A 22,501-nucleotide genomic window follows, 5' to 3' on the forward strand; every position below is an offset into this window, starting at 1 on the left:
GTTAATTATTTTCCCTGCATTATATTTAAACAATGAAATACAACTCGAAGCAGATGAATGAAATAATTAAAACAAACAATCGTAGTCGTACGTGAACGAAAGTAAACGCGGGTCAATTCACCACGCTCCAATTTTGGTAACGATTTTCGTATCGTCTACAATTACAATCTCAGCCAATGAATTAGCACCGTTTATCTAGAAGTGATAACCGCTCACTTTCATATTACCGAAAGTATAACATAATTTGCTTTAGAAACTTTTTATGTGGGCATCGCACACACCATTGTTTTGTGATGCATATCTGACAAATGATTGGGTGATTATGCACCGACTAATCCATAACGATGCGATGTTGAGACAATCGAAAGTAAATTCACACCTGTAAATTGGAACGAGCGAACGAAAGTATGATTTAACTTGAGGGGTTCGAGAGCAGCGTTTGTTGAAATTGATTTATGAATTATGAATGTGTTCAATTCGCCGTTAAATCCCGGAGACTTGAACAGTGGAATAGGAAGCGAACCGTCATTTTTAGTGTTAGACAAGATGTACGAGTCGTTTTAATTTAACAGTCGGTTCACATTACAACATAATGCGCCACAATCTGGCTGCACCCAGATGTAGTTTTGAAATAACCGTCAAGTTGTCCAGTTTAACGTAAATGTTTTATGTTTTTAGAGCGGATTTTTATTGTGCCCGCAATAGAATAACATTTAACTCGCCAGTTTATTAGAGGTTTTAATATTGTGTGCGGAATGTGGAAAAATCCTCGCAACGTATTTACACGGATAGATAAGATTTTGAGCAATCAAAATGTCTAAGTTTCAACAAAGTAACGATGACAACTGGCTGTAACGAACTGTGTCAATGCAATTTTATTGGAGAACTGTAACAGTAACCGATTATACAAGAAGGCCACCGCTTAGAGTCGCAAGAAACCGTCCTACAAAATAAAAAATTGATCGATTATCGATCGATAAAATGCAAACAACCTTGTCAAATTCGCTTAACGGAATATATCGGTGCAAAACAGCAAGCCGCATTAGTTTCAATTGATAAAATACCTTTCCTATTTGTTTTATTTGGCATTACAACTTTCCCGACGAACGCCTTCACATTCGATTTCCAGTAGTCCCCAATCGAATCTCAAATAAAATTGTTTGATTGGTTTTTCCTATAAATGGTGTTTGAATATAAATTTGTACATAAAAATATTATTAATTTTATTTTAATAACATTTAGCAATCAAAATATTGATTTATAAATTTATATACAATCTAATTTAATTTTATAATTAAATAAAGAAAATGTTTATAAAACATTTTAAATACATATATTTATAAGTAAATTTATCAATTTATGTTTTGAAAATTTAAAATGTTGTCTCATGTAATTCAACAGCCAACAAATTGATTTTTAAAAAATATATTTTTATCGATATCCGAAATATTAATTTGTAATAATATATTTTAAATTAATTAGATTTTAAATAATCTAATTTAGTTTTAGAATTAAATAAACAAAATGTTTCAAATTTAATTATAATATTTGTGAATTTATTTGTTAGCAATTAAAATTTTTGTTAAAAAACTTTATTTTGAAAATTTAAAATTTTGTCACATGTAATTAATTTATAAATATGTATAAAAAACATATTTCTTAAAAATTGTGAATTTATCTGTGCCCTAAATATTAATTTATAGTATATTTTCAATTAATTAGAATTTAAACAATCTAATTTAGTTTCAAAATTAAATAAACAAAATGGTTCAAAAGCATTTACATTTATTTGATAGCAACTAAAATTTTTGTTAAAAAAAAATTATTTTCAAAATTTCAAATTTTGTAACATGTAATTAATTTATAAATATGTATAAAAATATATTTCTTAAAAATTGTGTATTTATCTGTACCCGAAATATGAATTTATAATATATTTTCAGTTAATTAGAATTTAAACGATCAAATTTAGTTTTAAAATTAAATAAACAAAATATTTCAAAAACATTTAAATAATTATATTTGTCAATTTAATTGATAGCAATTAAAATTTTTGTTAAAAAAATTTATTTTGAAAATTTAAAATTTTGTCACATGTAATTAATTCATAAATATGTATAAAATATATATTTATTAAAAAATGTGCATTTATCTGTACCCCCAATATTAATTTATAATATTAATTAATTAGAATTTAAACAATCTAATTTAGTTTTAATATTAAATAAACAAAATGTTTTTGAAGCAATTAAAATTTTTGTTAATATATTTTATTTTGAAAATTTTAAATTTTATCACACGTAATTAATTTATAAATATATATAAAAAATATTTTTCTTAAAAATTATGAATTTAGGCGTACCCGTATATTTTCAATTAATTATAATTTGAACAATCTAATTTAGTTTTATAAGTACATATATTTATTATTAAATATGTATATGTAATTTAATTGTGTATAAAAAATATATTTCTTAAACATTATGAATTTAGCGATATTCAAGATATTAATTTATAATATATTTTCAATTAATTAAAATTGAAATAATCTAATTTAGTATATAATTAAATAGAGAAAATGTTTCTAAAATATTTAAAGTATATATATTTTATAATTAAAGTTGTCAATTTATTTGGTATCAATTAAATTTCTTATTAAAAAATGTTAATGTCTAAATTTAAAATTCTGTCACATGTAATTTATCTACAAAAAAAAACAATTTATAAGTATGTACATAAAATGTATTTCATAAAAATTGTGAATTTATAGATATAAAAATATTTATAATTTATAGTAAATTACAAATACAAAGTAATAGTCAAATAAATTTGTAAATATATAAAAATAAATATGGTAGTTCAGCCTCCTATTTAAATTTTAAATTAAATAAATATTTTATTCATTTACATTTCGATTCACATTTTGCAGAATTAATTTGCAGTGTTTGGTACCACTGGTATAGAGGTAGCTAGAATAAAATATGGCGTATTGAGATCGTAAGGAATGGCAAAGACATTTGTTTAGATTGTAAATTAGCTTTTATATTGTCCTTGCCGACAGCCCCGACGATCTTAAGACTTTCTTGAAGTCGCCTGTTTAGATAGTGACAGAACCTTACACACCTTAACTGTTGTAGGCAATCTTGAATTCAAAATAGTGCAAATAAAAACCTCTGAGCAATTAAAAGCAGTAATATCATTTAAACCTTGGAATAATAATAGTTTCATTTTTTTTTTGGGAAATTCTAATCAGCCCACAGACAAAATTCTATCATTGAAACGTTTAATTATATACAACTTGTTTATCAACTACTTGTGGTTGTCTTGTTGCAATTGATTGTATTACACTAAGTACAAAATAATGAACTTTCACACAAGTACCATTTTTGTTTCATCTAATCCCAAATAAATCATTAAACCCATTACCAGCTAATTAATGACCACACAACAAAATTAATAACCCATTGAAGGAATTATGCGCATTTAAAATGTCGATCATTCAACTAACAATCGATCTTTTGTTACAGTGATGCTGACGGAGCACTTGCAATTCCATGGCTGCATTGGTTAGCCATGCAATGCGACGATTTCCAACATCACCGCCGGACACCGTGTATTCCTCCTACGGTTTAAGGGTTCGTATCTTCGTCTCTTTGTTTTGCATTTGGTTTTTTTATTTCTCATTTTGTTCTGGACCCCGCTCATATTTGCCTTTCGCATCTGCATGAGATCTTCACCGCGCCTTCAAGGCTGACACGACAACGTGGTCCCGGAATTTTTTCGTGGTGCAGAGTTAATGGCGTTTGTGACAGATCCGGACAGCTATGACTTGCACGATGTGGCTGCACTTTTGTGCCTCGTTAGTCAGTCGCTATGTTGTCGATTGTTATTGTGTAACCGTGACTCAAAAAATTGGTCACTGGATTTCCATTTAAATCAGGTGCCGCTAACCATTTTTTTAATCAGCTCAATTTCGGATTGATTTTTATGCAAATCACCGATTAGTCTTGTATGAAATATTTTAATGACGTATCTGGTTCAGTAAGTTTTGAAGTCGAAAGTGGATGACTTTTAATTAGTGCTAATTACCATGTTTATGACACAAACGGTAGCCTTTGGTGCTGATATTTTTGTATATTCATTAGTCAGACAACTATTTTAATTGGAACTGATTTTTCAATAAGTCACCAGCAACTTTCCCAAGAAACATTACACAACTAGTTATTTTGTGGTCAGTATTCCAATCAAAATGTTATTGTAACTGCATTTCAATCTAATGTAACAAATGTATAGAAACAAAAGGATGAAATCCTGCAGCAAATACACCATGACAAAATACTTGATAAATCTAAGTGCAATTGAATGTATATAATTAAAATTGCACCGACTAATTATATATCAATATCGGACCACTAATTAATCCTTCGATGATTTGAGAATGTTAATCAATAGATTAATTAGCAAAATGAAGTACGATGGTCTCATTTTTACGAGCTGCCAGAGATTCTACCGGAGACGGGTTTCAAGTTTAATGAAATTAAAACTTAATTAACGACCGGTAATTAACCGGTCAATTTGATGTACGTCTGGTACAAAAGTAAAGGTGAATAATTGTAAAAACATCTGCGTTCAGTGAGCTCGAGATCCAATCGATAAATTGGAGTTTTCTCTCGATTTATTTTATGTATTTGATTCTGGGTGTGGAGGAGCATGAAAGTGTTTGCTCATTAGTCCGTAGAAAGAGAACGTTTTTAAGATTGTTTTTAAGTAAACCATTTTTTTTTTTTGATAATACCATCTAGTTTCACTATTTAATATATCATAAATAAAATTATTGATATATTCAGATCTAACATACATGGCCTAATCTAGCCTTGATGTCTTAAATTATTGTTCATATAAATTATTGCCCAATGATAACTAATTACTATTTATTTTGATATCGTTCACTTCCATTAACTCAAGAATGTATGTATAATTAATAAATTCCTTTCTTTTAACACAACAATAGTGTAATTAATGATATTAATATTAAAATTCTCTAATGTGTTTAAGATGGTCTTAAGAGATAACTTAATAAATCCGCTAATCATTATTTTTCAGGGTGAAGGTTCTCGAAGATCGTGGGGTGGTGGAGGAGCGGAAGAGGGCGAGAGCGCTCTGTCCCGCTCGATGCGCTACGCGGACCCGTGGTTGTACGGCAGCGTGCGGGCGCCCGGTTTGGTGCTGGCGCCCGCCTTTGTCCTGTGCACCTGCCCCGACTACATAAACGGCACCAAACGTTCGAGCAAAAAGGGCTCAACCATCTGCAAGAAATGCAAGGGCACCAGATTGCCACTTTCCCCCGTCGAATCCAAATTTGGAACGGTAACTGTTCTACCAGCTTCTGTATTGGTTAAGGTTGTTAATTTATTTTAATTTAGGTACGATGTTATCCGACATCGCAGCACGCACCGACGTCCACGCCTATGAGAGCGGGAACCATGCGAGTCAGTTCCAGCTCACGTCCCTCTATTTTGCCTACGGCTGACCCCTACGATTTGATGCGACGATCCAGACTCGCCGTGGCTGAGACGTCTTCTCCCTCAGGATCGACGAGTCAGTTTCGGGCGCGTTCCATCTCCCCCAACAAGGCCCGATTGGGTGATGGACGTAGTCACAGCGCCTCCAGATCTAAGAGTAAGTTTTCCGTTTGATCACTCGAAGTAAGTGTGATAACATTGAGTAAGAGGCTATTGTCTTTCATATCTCGATATTGTAACCTTTACAGTCGCCTTTCTGTCTTTAGCACTCCTAAATGTGTGCAGACAGTCGCCGGGAAAGGTCACAGCATCGAGCTATGTCCGCGGCGTTCATTGAACAATGAACCTGAGGTCATAGTGTAAATGCTGGTTACAACAACCGTTGGTTTTAGCGGACAGTTGACCATGTAACATTATTCCCTCAAGAACAATCCGGATATGCATTCGATTCGACGTAATCCCATTAGATGGGTCGTGATTACAGCGCGCGGGTTTTAGCATCATTAAATCGGATAATGTATAAACTACGGGTAAATGCATGACGATCGGTGATATTGAATGACTGTATTTAAAGGCGGAAATTGCCGGGAAGGAATTTCACACATGAATTTAGTCACAGTCCGTGGACTGCAAACATCCAAACAATCTGAAATGCAAATGAATCCGTTTCAGGTGCCAAAGACGCGTCCTACAACTCGACATTCGGTCGAAGATCCATTCTCGAGTGCGACATCAATCCCTACGAGTTGATGTCCACGGACGACAAAGAATGCAGCATCACCTTTGTTAACGGACAAAGGATACGTGTCAGACCTTCGACCAATGAGCAAACTTACGAAGACGTCCAGGTGAAGAGACCTACTCAAAAATCACCCAGCGTCAGCAACCAACATCTGCGAAAATCCATAAGGTAACACAACAATATCTAACAAGATGATTATAATTTACATTTAATATTCCACAGCAAAACAAAAAGTCCTTTGAGGTCGCCAAAACCGGCCGAACGAGAATCCGACCAAAACAGTCGCTTTAAATCAATCTTGAAGAAAACCAGCCAGACCTTCAATGATTCCGAATCGGGTCCTGAAAAATGTCCCTCACCATCACCACGTGGTGGCTCTCAATTTTATTTACCAATGCCCAACACTACCAGGAAAAAGGTCCAATTTTTGGTGGAAAGTGAACCCGAAAGTCCGACAGAGGAGATCCCACCTTGCGAGGAGGGAGATGATGATGTGTTCGTGTACGAAACGCCAGCACCAGAGCCATCTAAACCAATCGTTGACAAAAATGCAACAGGTAAAAATAAAATATAACCACAATTTAGAATTCTACATAATCTACCAAGATTGGCTCATAAATAGTATAATGATTACCACATTATTTTTGTAAAATATCTGCAACTACTAATGAAATAAACATGTAAATAAGATACTTCGTAAGTTATGTATGTATTTCCTAATGTAACCGAATACATTTTATTAGTCTCAGACACGCTAATTAATCAGCGATCTACGGAATGCACGAGGCCTTATGGAAATCAAATTAAAAATAAAGTAAGGAAGACGTTGCAAAACCAGTTAATCTAATGTTTAGCGATGCACTATGACAAGATTATCCTAACTATTTCCATTTTTACTTGTTACATAAACGTCACGATTTAATTAAAGTACCAGAGCAGTAGATTAAATCGTTTTCAACTTTCCTTTTACTGTTAATAAGGCCGTAGATTATTCGATATTTTTAATTAAAAATATTCAAAAACGTGACATTGTTTTCAGTTTTTTTTTATTTTTGTTAAATACTGATTACATTCATTTATATATATTTTGTAACTTTCCGTTTTCATTGAATTATTAGTTTTCGTCATTGAATGGTATATTTTTATACAATTGTGATGGAAACATTTCTCTCCACATTGTCCTCGCTTCCATTTACTCGCTACTTTGAGTATTGTCCTAAAATTTGTTACGGTATTCAGATTTACGCTTTAAATTGTCCAAAGATTGACTTTTCGTTTTAAATCAAACATCTATTGTTACCCTTAAAATTTTATTGAAACATTACATAAAGGCTAGATTACATTTTAATCAAATTATCACCTTTCAGAAAAACAAGAACCGAAAAAGATACACAAACTGAAACGCAGTGTCAGCGATAGAATAGCGCAGGGTCGTCCCAAGGTTGTGTTCCACGATTCGATGGCACTAAGGTCCCGTACTTCACGAACTGATGCACGCATTACTTTCTCAGACAAAGACTTAGAACGACTGGACGGTATTACTTCGAGAACTAGAAAAATCAGTCCTCCCAAACCAAGACCCACTGATCCACCACCACCTCCACCTCAGACAACCGATCTGGATGATTATGATGATAAACCAATCAAGGAAGATATTTCTGAGGCCACTTTAACTAAGGATGAACCAGAAGAGACTAGCGAAGTGAAGAATCCAGAGACTCAAGAAACTAAAATAATTGAAAATACTGACAATTCTAAAGAGAAATACTCCAAATTAGTTTTTGAAAAACTACCGGAAACAAAAGACTCATTGCCTTCAATTAGTATAGAAGAAACTAAAGAAATAAAACCAGAAGAATCTAAGGATATTCCACAAGATCTTTCTCCACCTTCAGCACCCCCTAGAAAACGTAGTAATAATAAGCTACCGCATGTGAATGTTGTGAAGTCTCCTTCAGTACAAACCGTAAGAGTGGAATCACCTACCACTCCACCAACCCCTTCAAGTGATTACTCCAATAAAACAGTTGTACAGATAAATGCCTCACCTGCTGTTCACAAATTGCAAATTAAAAACGAGTTTTCTGATTCTACAAGGGTCAATGTTCAAACAGTCTCAATTATTGACAACCCTCAAAGGAAAACATCTATTTTAATTAACGGAGATGATTGCTATTCTACCGTCAACGTTAATGATGACGTACCTCTGTATCAGTCATCTGTGGTCGTGAAAGATGGCGGAATCGACATTATTACGTCTCCTAATAAGAAAAGCAGCTCTATTTATATAACTGGTACTTTTATTAATAATGATCCAATTCAAAACGGAGAACTAAACCAATTTAATGGCTTCAAAACAACTAATAATGTGAAAACTTCAAATGAATACGAATCAAACTTCCCTACCAAACAAGTCGAATCATTTAATTCTAAAGACGATATGGTAGATAACTTTAATAGAGCAAATATTCGCTCATCAGAAATGCTGAAGGAATTGCTGAGGGATCCCGTAGAGGCCGTTCGTAGGAACCTAGTCCCGCACGTCTGTGGCAAATCAGATGTGACCAGGAGACAACGTGACTCGAAATTCAAGAGCACTCTGCCCTTGACCATGAAGAACGACCCTCTTTTAGAGTCACCCCTCGAAGATAATCCACTGGATAACATCGAAGAGTCCTTCCTAAGATTAAGAAACTACGATTCCGTGGAGAATGATGCTTCTTCCGAGCACAGTACCTCCACGCAATACGAACTGATGGATCCTGGGTCTGACTGCTATACAGATCACAGTAACAGAAGTTCTGTTACTGAGGAAGAACTGGCTAGTCGAACCAAATTTTACGAATTACTAGCTGATGCCGCACTTGTTGAAGTGTCGGAGAACGAAGATCACCATTATGAAAGCATTAAAGTCAATTCGGATCCAATCTATGAGGAGATCGAGATACCACCTCCATTACCGGCCAATCCACCACCCACTAGCCTCATTGATGACTTACAATTGGATAAGGAGTATACAACAAGGTACAATTTATTAACTCATTTGTTGTGATTACGTTTACTGATTTTTGTTTATTTCAGATCCATATTTGAAGGAGCCTCAAAATACGACATCCTGAGTTACCTGGTGGACGCCAAGGAACGCGTTGAAGAGGACAACTATTCTTACAGTTTCGGCAGCAACGGAACTTCCACTGAAGACGATACCAAAGAACCCTACAATAGAGCCTCCCATATGAGCACAGTGAGCGATTCTAGTGAAGATAATTCATTGATTATATCCGGAGCAATCATAGATGAAAAAGCCACCCATCAAAAACCAGCTGAGGTCGAAAGAAATGATTCTGGCGTCGGTTCTGAAACCAGCAAAAGTTCGTTGAGTAAATACAGGACGAAACAGGAACCTTCAATTAATTGCGAAGACTGTGAAGCTGTCATTGAATCGAAACCCGAAAACGAACCTTTAATATGTAGAAAATGTATAAAAAAACGAACAGAACGGAAGGAGATTATAACAGAGATTGTAGAGACGGAGGAAAAATACAGTAGGGATTTACAAATCATTTTGGAAGAATTTTTCCAGCCCATGCTGGTGGCTGGTTTACTGACACCTGATCAGCTGTCGGCAATATTTCTTAATACCGAAGAATTATTGGAGAACAGCCAAGCTTTAGCAGAAAGGCTTCGTGACGCTGTAGAAATAGCTCTTGAACAAGGAGATGACGATCTATTAACTGTAAATATCGGAAAGTTGTTCCTAGAAGCCGCACCTATGCTTCACGCCTTCGAAACGTACTGCGTTCGACAGGGTGCCGCCAGTTTACTATTAGCCAGCTTAGAGAAAGACAAGGAACTCCTCAGGATATTCTTGAGGGTCTCCCAAATGGAAAATACTATGCTAAGAAGAATGAATCTCAATTCCTTCCTCATGGTACCTGTTCAACGTGTCACAAAGTATCCCCTTTTGCTCGCCCGACTCTATAAGGTATCACCAGCGAACAACGATACGAGGGAGTTACTCAAAGAAGCCCAGCACAAAATTGAATTGCACCTGAACCACATGAATTCAGAAACTAAGGACGTACCAAGCAAATTATGGAGGAGAATCGGTAGCAGTTCTGGAAGGCGATCCAGTGCTGAAATGGACTTGGTCAACATCAAATTGAGGAAGATTGCCGTTGACGTTTTAGAATGGAATCACGACGAGGCAAAGTTTGCTTTGGAAGGAAAGTTGCTGTACACACAGCCAACAGATAATAATTGGAGAAAAGGCAGGACTATTAAGTTGACACCAGTCAACGCTCTTCTCGTAGTCAATGGCAAGGTAAGTAAAAATGTATTTTCATTACTTAATTGAAAAGTAGTTATTTCACAATAAAATATAAAGTGTCCCCATGTCATGAGCAACAAGTGGTTTGGTCGCGTAAACTGTGTTGCCTATGTTTAGTGATTGTATAACTAAATTTACAGCCAAGTAGCAGATCGGAGCGGACCGAGGAAAACGGACTGATATTCTCCCGACACTCGGGCATAAGGGACGCCGCTCTCCTTCTGGTCAGAGATAAGAACGGTCGGTACTCCCTGCTCAGGGAACCACTTTACCTGGACAGGTGTGTGATCGCTGCCGACCCCGCATGGCAGAGCTATTTCGAGGTGCAGGAACTTCTTGGCAAGGATACCTTCATATTTAAGGTAAATTATTGGGAAGTTGCACATTTAAGTTTTAATTAAATGCATCGTGAAAGACTTGGTAAACAGAAACACGTTTAGTTTTGATAAGTTTGTTGGTTGTTGATCGTTACAAACTATAATTAACGTAACGCTGAGTTTGTGTATATAGAAGTTATAAATCGGAGTTAGCAAAATGTCATGACATTTGTTCGATTTGTCGAAATTAAACAGTTCAAGCTTATTACTAGTTCATGCAGAACTAAGTTGAATTCAATGTCCCAAATGATCACGGTTGATTGTAGACAATTAGAAAGTTTACTTTGGCTGATGTAACGGTCACAACTTCATCTACTGAATTTTTATTAGATTATATCCATCTTTACAGTACTTATTTATACTAAGTGTATTTTTTTATTTAGGCTGAAGATGACGATCAGACGAATACGTGGTACCGCCAATTACAGTACCATGCACAAGGTATGGGCGCCTGGCGGAAAAGACGAAACGCCCTCGCCAATATTATGATCAACGGCATGGGCCTCAGATCATAGCGAATAGCCTGCTAACGATAACTTATCGAAACAGCTTTAAATTAAATTGTAATTTATGCGATTGTTTCCTTAACTAATTTGATTTATATTATATGTTTTATGCTCTTGAAAATATCTGTAAATATTTTAGTAATTTAGCTGTGATATTTCGGTTGAGGTATCTGGGAATAATTTTTAATTGTTAGTTAATAATATTTAATATATTATTTAGTGCATTATAATATTAATTATTCAATATATTTTACGATTTGTATGAAACTGTAATTAATAAATAATAAACTATTAAACAATTGTTATTTTTTCCTTACCTTGACACATCGCTATTTTTTGATTCGCTTCGTATTCATGGTAAGTATGTAGTAGTCATGTAAAGGAATATTTTGCATACTTTGAAAAGTGGCGGCTATTGTTTTGGGAATGATACATTGCGTCATTCCGAACGCATTGATTTAAATGATACATTGTCCTGAAATCAAAACACGGATACTTTTCATTATATGCAAATCGGAAATCGGTATGCCGCTTAAAAATAAATGTATTACCATGTGCAGCCGACAACCGAATTTATTAACGAGTCATAGAGGATTAGGATTTTATCAGGATCATTAATATTTATTGATAAATTGCAATTGCTATTGGATATTAATTTAGAATGGTAATTAATGCTAATATGAATCTAAAGTATTCAATGTGCATACCCTTCCGAATGATACATATTTTAATTTTGTGAGGAGAAATCAAATATATTTTAATCAAACACAAATGCATGTACGTAATCTTGATGCGTTTTACTATTCATAAACGTGTGACACGTACTTTTAATTAGATTAGATTATCTGTGTTATGTATGAATTATTCAAATCCTGTTTAGATTACGTTTAATCAACGACGACATTGTGCGGTTGACAATGGTTATTTTACCTTAAATTCTTGGTGCTTTACACACGACCGTTATTGATTAGATTAATTTATCTTCCGAATCAAAATGGACCATCCCATTTGTACAATCACATAAAACGGAAACTTTATTAAAACTTAATATATAAAACTAATCCTATTATATTAAAAAATGTCCCGACTCAGTATTTTAGTAATCCCCATAATTTTCGTCAATAAAGTTTGTACTAGATTCTGGCGTACACGATGGCAGTAAAACTTCTCTCCGGGATCGGAGATCTTACAGTTTTATCGACAAAATTATAACATAAATACCGGGTTTATTTCTTGAAGTAACCTTCGAGATAACAATAAAAGGTTGTCATGTAATATTATCTTTTCAATTGCCGATGACGAAGAATTTCAGTACTAAAACCTTTAACTTTGCAGTTAAATAATTGACTAGCCACAACTGCTTCATTTCGAAACAAAGAAATATGAGGTTGTCTTTGTGTTATAAAGGAAGTTAGGGTGAATTAGATTAATGCAAGTGGGAGATATTATAAACTAATAATTTTCTTAAAATATTGACATCTCTATTGTCTAGACAATAATAACATAATTTCGAATAAACGTTGTGCACACGCGTGACGACTTCTCATTAAAACGTAAAATTACTGTGTCCCTGTGGGCAGTTCACTATTTTCCCATCGTGTAAATGTAGAAAGATAGGTGAATTTTTTTGTAAAAACTGTTCAATTGTATGATTCAACTATCCATCACTACATGCTACAAAAGTTTGAGTGTGTTATTACGTTTTCCTATAATTTTATAATTATAGTTCCGTAATTTTCAGGAACATACACTCAGTTTATTATTTAGCTAGAAATCATCGAACCATTAGAACTTAAATTAGACTAATATGGAAAGAATTAAAAAAATAAAAAATACATAAAAATTAATATTATTTTATCTTTGCTACTTTTAGAAATTTTCTCAGTATTGTACAACAAGTGTTCTTTATCTTACTTAATCAGTTACCTTTAAAAGATTAAAGAACAATATTAGTGTCATCATGAAACATGTACCAAAGAAGAAATTAACTAATATCTCCCACAAAATGTATGTGTATCGTGTTTAGAACGAATTATTCTTTAGAAAAAGGCTTGGACGATCTTCTTTAGCAATTTATAAAAGCCATGTTGCTTCTTTATGACATCACAAGGTTACATACATGTCGAAAGGAAGTTTCAAAATGAGAAGATTGACCTCAGCTTTAGTTTCAACAATACAGATTTTTTTCTGGTTGCATAAAATTGCTTAAAACGTTTTTAAAATATAACCGTTTATATTATTGGAAACATAAATTACTTTTTCTGGTACCTACAATTTACAAAATTTAATGGTTCTAATTATTGTATTGCACTATACAATTTACGACTGGAAACGTGACTGTACAAGCGGAATATGTACAAGTTTTATTCTTTTTATTTGCACTCTGGAATGAAATTGAAACCAAATCTGCCACCATTAAGTATACGATATCGCAATATCGCAATGAAAAAACGCTCCCGAGTTATTTATGTCTGGGATTGAAAACATACGCTTCTCTCGGCCGTTAAAAGATAAGGATCCGGCTGTTTGGGGTCTAATCCACTAATGTAGCTCTAAATAAAATAAACGTTTGGTTAGTTCATAAATTAAATATCAAAGGTATATTAATTAGGCCTTTGACTTTGTCTGGTTAGATAAAAAATTATTCTATAAGTGGAACGGCTAGACTGTAATATAATAAAGCCTCTTTGTTGTGCCAATTATAATTAATGAATAACATTGTAGTTAATTATATAATTAATTGGAAATACCTGTTACACCATCAATGGCGATATTTGTATGTAATAATTATATTAAAGGCGTATTTATGATGTAAGTTACAAATACCTTAGTTTTCGTTTTTCCCTTTTATATGAAGCAATTAAAACTGTGGACGTACATAAATTTATTGGCATTTAACGAAGTTTATGAGGGGAGTCATTAAACCAGTTTTCTTTAATGGCCACTATAATTAATCATTTAACGCTGTCACTAATACTGGGTCCAATTACACGCATTTATTTATTTAAACATTTTGATGAATCAAACGTCTTTATTAGGTGAATTAGGGTTGACACACTTTAGACTACAAAAATTAACTTTTTAAATAATTAAGTATGTAACAAAAGAAATAAAATTAAAGTTGACAAAGTTGTTGATTTAAAATAAACCCAATTAAGCGACGTCAATAGAAAATGCAAAACTTTGGAAAGGCATCCTCCTAATCTAAATCTAATTATAGCCGGGCTATCAATGCCAACCCACATAAGCAGCTTTTTAACCATAGATTGGTATACCTACCCCACCGGTAGCTTATCTCTGTTTTGTCAGTTCGTAGTCGACAAGCCACGGTAGGAACTCAATAAATAAGTGGCAGAGATGGATTTGATTCAGGCTAATCGCTGACCCGGAGGGTGCGAACCGAATGAATTAACTGGGGCTTCACTGCGTTAGATATTTAGTACTTATCTTGTTAAGCAAAGCGCATTATTTGTCTGCTACGGGGATGTGCTGTTTACGTGTACTTATTCGACAAGGCTTATTATGACAGCAACACTGTAATGTATTGGTAACCAAATTTCGTGGAAGTGCTGATAAGTTTATTCTGACAAATTGGGTTATAGTTTAGTATCAAGTACAATCAAACATATTGGTAATTGGATTTTCACGTCTGCATTAGATGAGACGAATAAACAGGGATATATTTATAATAGGCAAAACATTCAACAGATTTATAATTAAACAATTTATATTAATTAAAATATATAAATATTTTATGAATTATATGGGCTTGAATTTTATGAAGTTTATGAATTTTATGAATTTTATGAATTTTATGGATTTTATGAATTTTATGAATTTTATGAATTTTATAAATTTTATGAATTTTATGAATTTTATATGAATTTTATGAATTTTATGAATTTTATGAATTACAAATTTTATGATTTTATGAATTTTATGAATTTTATGATTTTATGAATTTTATGAATTTTATGAATTTTATGAATTACAGATTTTATGATTTTATGGATTTTATAGATTTTATGGATTTTATGGATTTTGTGGATTTTATGATGAAATTTTATGAAAATCCATAAAATCCATAAAATCCATAAAATCCATAAAATCCATAAAATCCATAAAATCCATAAAATCCATAAAATCCATAAAATCCATAAAATCCATAAAATCCATAAAATCCATAAAATCCATAAAATCCATAAAATCCATAAAATCCATAAAATCCATAAAATCCATAAAATCCATAAAATCCATAAAATCCATAAAATCCATAAAATCCATAAAATCCATAAAATCCATAAAATCCATAAAATACATAAAATCCATAAAATACATAAAATCCATAAAATCTATAAAATCCATAAAATCATAAAATCTGTAATTCATAAAATTCATAAAATTCATAAAATTCATAAAATTCATAAAATTCATATAAAATTCATAAAATTCATAAAATTTATAAAATTCATAAAATCCATAAAATCCATAAAATCCATAAAATCCATAAAATCCATAAAATTGATAAAATCTATAAAATTCATAAAATCCATAAAATTGATAAAATTCGAACTTCGATAACTTGAATTATGACAGTAAAAAAGTTTTACTTTTAGAGACTACATGTTATCAAATAAACTGTAAAATAAGTAAGAATGTATATCTGAAACTGCTAATTGAATAAGTATAGAAAATAATTACATATTAATAAATATATATTTGAGTTTCTAGAATGTTCCTTACAGATTCTAACACTAATGACTTTATGAAACTGTGTACTTTAACACTTAAACGTATATTTAAAACATTTGTTTATTGATCTTGAAAACTTATGTCATATTTTTAACTTATTCTTCTTGCTTATGTTTAAAATTAGTGAAAATTATAAAATCCGATAACTTCAATTTTTCTGAAATCAATAAACTAAGTATCAAAAGAAAGGAGTTTTCTTTGATCTACTTTTCATTGTTTATACCTGTTTATATCAACCGTTATATCAACTAGCATGATTCTACAAAATAAACAAATTTGTTGTTTTTCAAAATTCAATGAAATTAAAAGTAACTATTAATATATTTATATAAAATGTTTTAAAACTATGAGACGTATTACTTGTAACTAACAGGGCAAGTTATGGCTACGAAAAATATTTATCGAGATAAAAGAACTTAAAATAATTGATAAATAGATAATTTGAAGGTCAATTTATTCTTGTCTTTAACTCAAATAAGAAACAACCAGGACGAAATAAGACTTGTGAATTTTAGAGTAAGGGCTGTGAGAAGAAGATTGGTGGATGGGAGTTTGTTTGGGTAGAGATTTAAAAAGAAAACCTTGCTTGCCATAAGGAAATATATATCAACAATTTGCTGCCACATATTGAATTAACAATTCCGTAAACAATAACAATCCCACAAATCCAAAATAGAGTAGGATTGGCTGAAAGATCAAACAAACAATAATTTGCCTTGACCGACGCAATCACATTAATAATCAAATTCAAGTATAATTAATATAGAAAAATATATGTAACATTTTATTGATTATTAACATTTTCTGAAAACGAGAAGAATAAATTAATGTGGGGTATTCCACTACTATTATAAATGACAGTTTTGCATCTTCTGTTCATACTCAAAATCAGGGTTTGAATTTCATTTTGGTTCAAATTTCGAGTAGAAGACACTCCATCTCCTCTAATTTATTTGGACGATTAGGATGGTCACTTAAACGTCTCTCAAGAATGTCCCAGATATGTTCTATTGGGATAAGGTCTGGACTGCGAGTTGACCAGGTCATAGCATTAATCCCAACGTTAGCAAAATAATTTCGGGCAACATGAGCTGTATATGGTCGTGCATTATCCTGCATTAGTAAAAAATTTAGAATGTACAACATGTAATGTTCAGCATTAAGGTTCCCATTATTTATCACCCGCCAATCGGTACGTACTGTTAAAGAAATGCTTCCGCACACCTTAATTAAGCGCCCTCCAAATAAGGTGGTATTTACGAAGTTACATTGAGCATATCTTTCATTTTGTCGTCGAAACTCACGTAAGCGTCTATCGCCTGTCTTCAGAAAAAGATTCATCCATAAACAGAACTCGTTTCCAATCTGCTTTTACCCAATTGATGTGCTCTCTACCAAAATTTAGCTGGATTCTGCGATGAACTATGGTTAAGGTCGGATTTCGAGCATGAACACGGGATTGCAAATTATCTTCTCTAAGTTGTATCTATGTTTTTTAGCTTCTTGTAGTCACGAATCGTTGTCTCAAAGTTAAAAGAGTCAAAAAACGGTCTCGAGCGGGAGTTGTAGTACGATTTCTTCTACTCTGACATAATCTCTAGTATGGCCACCAGTCTTGGGCACACTCATCGCGAGTTAAATTTATAGTGTGGCATATTGACAATTAGCGAAAATTAAAAAGAAAATGGGGATGATAAATGAGTTGTAACGAAATGGCCCGCTGCGGTGATAGTTTAACGTGTTGTACTATTTTCCGGAATAGGTATATTTTAAATAATAAAAAAATATATCTTGTAAAAACATTTACATATGCCTCAAAAGTCATATACGAGGGTGATTCAGAGTTAATGCAAACAATTATTATTTATTTCAATATAAACATTTATTTACAAAATTATAGATGGTGCGTTAATTTCTTACAGCAGAGTATTATTTTAACAGTTCACAGTTAAGTAAAATAATTATGACCGTAATATTTAACACTTTAAAAAGTTGCTATAATAATTACAAGCACTGTATGTTGATATTAATTAGTGCTTTCTAAAAATTGTATTTATTAGTAATTTTCATATAAATATTCCGTCAGAAAATTAATACACGTTTTGCTAACAACAGTTAAGTTATGACTAAAATAACAGCTTGAATGAATCTTAAACTACAGTATGAGTAACACATTTCGCCGGCGAAATATACATTTTCAAATTACACGGTTTGATCTGTATTTAAATTGTTCCTGCACCGGTATTAAAACAGCTTGCAAGTGTCGGCCTGTAATTTCTTTTAGGCAACAACGGATAATTACCTTGGTCGAATGGTGGTCTAAATTTTATAGTGATAGACTGATTTATGCGGTCGGCTTATGTAAATTTAATATTGTACTTAAATAAATGTATATAATTACGGGATTTATTAATGTGGATTGCGCCTTTGGGTCGTGAACACCCATGATGGGACTTTCATTCTGTGTTTGGATTTATCGGATGGGTCGTTTATCTGATGTTATTTAGGATGAATCGTAAAATTGGAATTGATGCGACTATAAAAATTAACTTCTGTATCTCCAATTTGCATAGGATTTTATTACGGATATTTGTGTTACTGGCGACAGGTTGAATAACATGTTCGGAAGATAAATCAAGAGATATTAACACAAAGTCACACGACATAGTTTTAATGCATTTCACACAACTTTTAATGGTATTTACATCGTAAAATATTACGGAACAGGTTATGGCCATTTTCTAATAACTTTTTATGGGTATTAATTATGGTTGTACTTTTATTAAAAACAAATGCGGTTTAATATGTCTCAAACCATTATGAAAATTATAATTATCTGTGTATTTAATAAATACTCAACCATGAACCATTAAAGAAACGCAACATATACCCAGTAATTATCCAATAAAAATTTAAGAATTGGAAAGAAATTACAAAATACTCTGCTCCAAGAAAGTAACGCACCACACCAATAATAATAATTATTAATAATTAAACGGGAAAAATAAACGTGCACACTCTTTGTTTATTTATTATTAATATTTACAAATCTTAAAAAAATTATTTTTCTAAAAAAAAAAAAAATAAAAATTAACAAAATTTGATGTTTATAAAAAAAATATAAATTTGAACTTAATATGGGGCATAACCCCACCTCTACTATGAATGACAGCCTCACATGTTCTGTTCAAACTCAAAATCTGAGTTCGAATTTCATTTTGGTCCAAATTCTTCCAAATTTCGAGAAGAAGACGCTCCGCTTCCTCTAAGTTATTCGGACGGTTAGGATGGTCCCTTAAACGTCTCCCAAAGAATGTCCCAGATATGTTCTATTGAGTTAAAGTCTGGATTGCGAGCTGGCCATGCCATGGCATTAATCCCAACTAATTTCGGACAACAGGGGTTGTTTGTGATAGTGCATTAGTAAAAAATGTGAATCTATAAAAGAGGCATATGCCACGACATATTCTTCTAGAATGTCAATAAAGTAACGCTCAGTTTTAAGGTTCCCATTATTTATTACCACCAGGTCGGTACGTGAGGTTAAAGAAATGTCTCCCCACACCATAATTGAACTCCCACTAAATAAGATGATATTTACGTTAAGTTACATTGAACATATCTTTGATTTGGCCTTCAAAACACAAGAACACGCCTATTGCATGTGTGCAGTCAAAATCTAGATTTATCTGTAAACAGAACTTCCTCATCTGTTTCTACCCAAGTGACATGCTTTCTAGCAAAATTTAGCCGGGCTCTGTGATGACCCACAGTTAAGGCCTTGTGCAGGAACACGAGATCGCAATTTATCTTATTGAATAGTTTCAATACTTATACGAACCCCTTCTATGTTTTCTAACTGAGCCTGTAAACTTTTTATAGTCTCAAACCGCTGTCTCAAAGTTAAAAGTCTCAAAAAACGATCTTAGTATGTTCACCAATCATGTACCGTTGTAACATACAGAAAATGGATGTATGGGATACACTAAACTTTTGGCTATTCTGCAGTAACTCCAACCTTCTTCCACTGGACACACACTCCGCGAGTTAAATTTCTAAATTGCTGTTGCATATTGACAATTAACGGAAATTAAAAGTCGATAAATGAGTTCTAACAAAACGACCCTCGGCGGTGATTGTTTAATTTGTTTTACCAATTTACCAAAATCCTTATATGTCATAACAAAAAAATTAAGTTTAGATACTCTTTAAAAGTCACACACAAGAGTATTTCAAAGTTAATACAAACAATGTACTATTTACCTAAATAAAAAATATATATATTTACAAAATTGTTGGTAGAACATAAATTTCTTGAATCAGTGTATGATACAGACAAAGACGTCGGCAAAATCCTTCGCGTTTTTATTTGCCGGCACAATAATAATTTTCAGGCAATATAAATTTCGATGAAGAAATTTCATTACATAAAATTAGAAACGGTAATGCCGTGCCGACGTTCGTGGTTTAATTTGCGTTCAGAAGCCACATTTTTTCCCTTGTAGTACCGCAGCAAGCAAAGAGTAAACTCAAAACTCGAACATTTTTATCATGCAATTCTAAGAAACCCTCATTTGCATACACACCATCTCGCCGAGCCCGTTATTCTCTCGCAAGGAACGCAACTCTCCGTCTGGCTAAAATAATACAGACGTACTTCAATTACATTGCGCCAACAACGCCGGTGAATGAATCAAAACATTAAATAATGCTATAAATTTTACAAACTCCGCATCCGCTATGTACTTTTAATTACGCAGTCTAATTAATGCGCATCCTTCTGTGCCCGGAAATGGAATTTTTGCCTGCGGAAACGTTCGTCAGCGACTACACCTGATTGCATCGACCGCGAATCCATTTGTTTGCACGACTCCATTGGTCTTGACACCTCTGATTTAATTTAATTGTGTTTGGTTTTATGTTTCTCGTGATTTTCTGGTTAAACTGAATAAACTAAACAATTATTTTTATCTGCGATTTAAAAAATTCTGTGTCGGTTTCATCAACTCCTTTAATTATCGCAGCTGCGTAATTTTGCAATAACGACAACGTTATCATCTTTCAAAGGTTTTTAGAGGAAAAGTAAGATTGTTGCCTCGACTTTAAGTTATTATTATAATGTATCAAATTTCTCTAAGAGGTTATATGTATAATGGAAATTATTCAGAATAAGAATTTATTTTATATATAACATTTATTGGAATTATATACATAAAATATATGTTTTTATTAATAAACAAGTATTAATAAAATAAAGCATAGAGATAAAATAAACAAGATAAAAATTATTTGGATTCAGCTCTATCTAAAATATAAATATTCAACTGAATCTTTCTTTGGGACATAATTCAGGAAATATTAAAAATAGATTTGATAATGTACATATGTACAGTCAATGTATGTCAGAAAAACTTTAATAAATTTGATAATAAATAGTATCATTTAATATGTTTATATACTTTTAATTCAGTCAATTTATATAAATTACAAATTTGTAATTAACTACTTTTTGAAAAAAATTATTCATAAACAAATAAGCTCCATTCAAAATGTACATATTGAATTTTATGAATCTTTTTTACGAAATAATTCAGGAAATCTTTAATAAATTTACTAATAAAAATATTCTTTAATATGTTTGTATAATTTTAAACCTGCCTATTTATATAATTAAAAATGTTGTATCTAAAGAAAACAGTCAGAATCTTATGTACTTGAAAATTCATATTCTCATTTAAATTACTATAAAAATATTCGAATATTTTCATTATAAAATATTTAAATAAGGATAATTATTTTCGAAATTAAAAAAAAAAAAAAAAATTTGTAATCAAAATATTTTTTGGGAATTACGTTAACTTTTGCCAGCATTATTTTCTTGAATATTTTGAATACATATGTTCAAATATTTTACTATAAATTCATAAATAAAAATGAATAAAAAACCAAAAGACACACATCAGACATTTCTATGATCAATCTTATTTGAAGTCGGCTCCATTTAAAACGTAAATATTGAATTTTATTAATCTTTTCTTACGAAATATTTCTGGGAAACTTGTATATATATATATATATATATATATATATATATACCGTACGAAAAATGCTCTTCGTGTCTGGATGTTGTAAGAGATGGATGCACGACAAAGAGAGAAAAGTTTTGCCCGGTAGTAAGAATCCCTACTCTCAGAGACAATGCGCCGTGCTGGTGCGCGCCGGCGCACAATGTAAATTAATCTTTGCGAATGCATTTAGTAACTCTCCGTATG

The 22,501-nt window shown here is 32.2% G+C and overlaps 1 protein-coding gene across 3 annotated transcripts in view; it reads left to right on the forward strand.

Annotated features, from left to right (window-relative positions):
* Window positions 1–11,777, forward strand: part of LOC109601331 (uncharacterized) — a 113,605-nt gene extending 101,828 nt beyond the window's left edge. For 2 of the 3 annotated variants that reach the window (XM_049962896.1, XM_020017565.2), the window contains exons 4-12: window positions 3,528–3,635; window positions 5,104–5,367; window positions 5,424–5,679; window positions 6,195–6,432; window positions 6,487–6,821; window positions 7,632–9,288; window positions 9,346–10,588; window positions 10,735–10,956; window positions 11,355–11,777. In XM_049962896.1, the coding sequence (XP_049818853.1) occupies window positions 3,555–3,635; window positions 5,104–5,367; window positions 5,424–5,679; window positions 6,195–6,432; window positions 6,487–6,821; window positions 7,632–9,288; window positions 9,346–10,588; window positions 10,735–10,956; window positions 11,355–11,486 (4,428 nt within the window). In that variant the 5' untranslated portion in view covers window positions 3,528–3,554 and the 3' untranslated portion in view covers window positions 11,487–11,777. Of the gene's footprint in view, window positions 1–3,527; window positions 3,636–5,103; window positions 5,368–5,423; window positions 5,680–6,194; window positions 6,433–6,486; window positions 6,822–7,631; window positions 9,289–9,345; window positions 10,589–10,734; window positions 10,957–11,354 lie in introns of those variants that run through there. The other variant, XM_049962897.1, reaches the window with a different exon arrangement.
* The last annotated feature ends 10,724 nt before the right edge of the window (window positions 11,778–22,501 follow it).

The sequence above is a fragment of the Aethina tumida genome, chromosome 2 (genome assembly GCF_024364675.1).
Source record: "Aethina tumida isolate Nest 87 chromosome 2, icAetTumi1.1, whole genome shotgun sequence".
Lineage (NCBI taxonomy): Eukaryota > Metazoa > Arthropoda > Insecta > Coleoptera > Nitidulidae > Aethina > Aethina tumida.